The 1,623-nt window shown below is 38.8% G+C and overlaps 1 protein-coding gene across 1 annotated transcript in view; it reads left to right on the forward strand.

Moving 5' to 3' along the window:
• Window positions 1–1,319: 1,319 nt before the first annotated feature.
• LOC104502078 (glycine dehydrogenase (decarboxylating), mitochondrial) overlaps window positions 1,320–1,623 on the forward strand; it is a gene marked incomplete at its 3' end in the record, with an annotated part of 17,441 nt that continues 17,137 nt past the window's right edge. Inside the window, exon 1 of the mRNA XM_010145993.1 lies at window positions 1,320–1,452. Coding sequence (XP_010144295.1) covers window positions 1,388–1,452 — 65 coding nt within the window. The remainder of the gene's footprint in view (window positions 1,453–1,623) is intronic.

Below are 1,623 nucleotides of genomic sequence, written 5' to 3' on the forward strand. Positions count from 1 at the left end.
TGAGTTTTGAAATATGAGCTGAAGTTATAAAGTCCTTGTTTATGTCTGCAGAAGAAGTTAATTCAGAACCTAGAGAAGTATTTTTCACCAGATTCCAGAGCGTTTGGCTTGTTTTGGCTTGATCTCTTCTGCAAGAGTCACTTACAAAGAGAAAGTAGGTTTCGAGACATCCAGGGCCCTACTATTCTGCTTTGATGATCTGTAACCTTGTATTCCGAAGTCTGCTTTGCAAGTTGCAGCGCGGAGTGAATAGAACTTAGTGCAACAGCCCCAGTACAGCAGTTTCCAAGGTCAGATTGGGAGGAAAAAGAGGAAAGAATCTGCTTCCCTCACCTAGGAGGAATGGTGTCACATTCCACCCAGGTCTGTTAGGCTGGGCAGGCCTTTCTGTGTAATCTCAGACAGCCTACTGACCATTTTCCTGCATCCTCGGGTACTACAATATTTTGTAAGTCTTACCCTTTGGCAGATGTTTGGTAGCATTATTCATTGACTAGTAGGAAAAGGTTGACTGAAGGTTATTTTTGCACAGCCTTCAGAACACTGAGAAGTATGTAAAAGCAAGACCAAAGACTAAAGTATGGTTGGAGGAGGGAGGGACTGCACACGCTTCCTGTCTGAACCCATCAAAAGCATGCTGTTGTAATCTCTCCAAATTCAACTGGCAGACTCATTTAAAAGTTAATCTTAAATTTCTTAAGGTAGATATACTGTATTAACTTTTTTTTTTTAAATAAACTGTTGAAGCAAACTAAAATTGAGTTAAAATAACTGTTCCATCTTATCAGCTGTTTAGGGAAAGTGCGAGAAAATAAAGTTCTTTAACACTAAGAAATTAGTCTTGGGTGCTTGGTGTGAGCCCTGTTTGTGCAAATATGGTGCTAAATCATAGCTGTGGACGACCATGGCTTTATCCAATGCTGGTTCTGCAGGCGTTAGCTAATGACAGGTGCCTTCTAAGAAACATTTTAATGCGTGTACAAGAGACCCAGAATGTACACTGTGTTAGCACAAGAAGGTCTCTGTAAGCTGCTTGCCTACAGCTGTTTCTCTCACTATTGTTTCCCATAAACCCTGTTGTTATTTGGTTGTTGCATTTTCCAGAATTTTGGGAGAATTTAAACTTTCCCAGAATATTTTCCCAGAATATTTTATTTTATCTTTACCATTCTTGGTTTCTGCTCTCTTCTGCTACAGATCAGCATCACCAATGTTGCATTTTTTTTTATTCAGCAGTACAAGGCATTTCAGTTAAAAACTAAAAAAAAAGCATTATATGTAACTGTAGTTTTCTGACACAATTTCTTTTCAATTAGGTGAAAATGAAATCCTTGAAACTCTATACAATATTGCAAGCAAGAACAAGATATGGAGATCTTACATAGGCATGGGTTATTACAACTGCTCGGTGCCTCAGCCCATTGCACGGAATTTGTTGGAGAATGCAGGATGGTAATGTACCACATTTTCTTCTTAAATGCGTATGTGTAAACATATGTTTGAAGTTCATCTTACAATTGAGCGTAGGCGAATATACCCCAAACCTACTTTTTTGACTAAGACTTTCCTTTATTTGATACTAATGTGTGTCCTACTGTGTAGGAACTCTGTTGTTCCTGCTGC

This window comes from Buceros rhinoceros, unplaced genomic scaffold, assembly GCF_000710305.1.
Source record: "Buceros rhinoceros silvestris isolate BGI_N320 unplaced genomic scaffold, ASM71030v1 scaffold44661, whole genome shotgun sequence".
NCBI lineage: Eukaryota > Metazoa > Chordata > Aves > Bucerotiformes > Bucerotidae > Buceros > Buceros rhinoceros.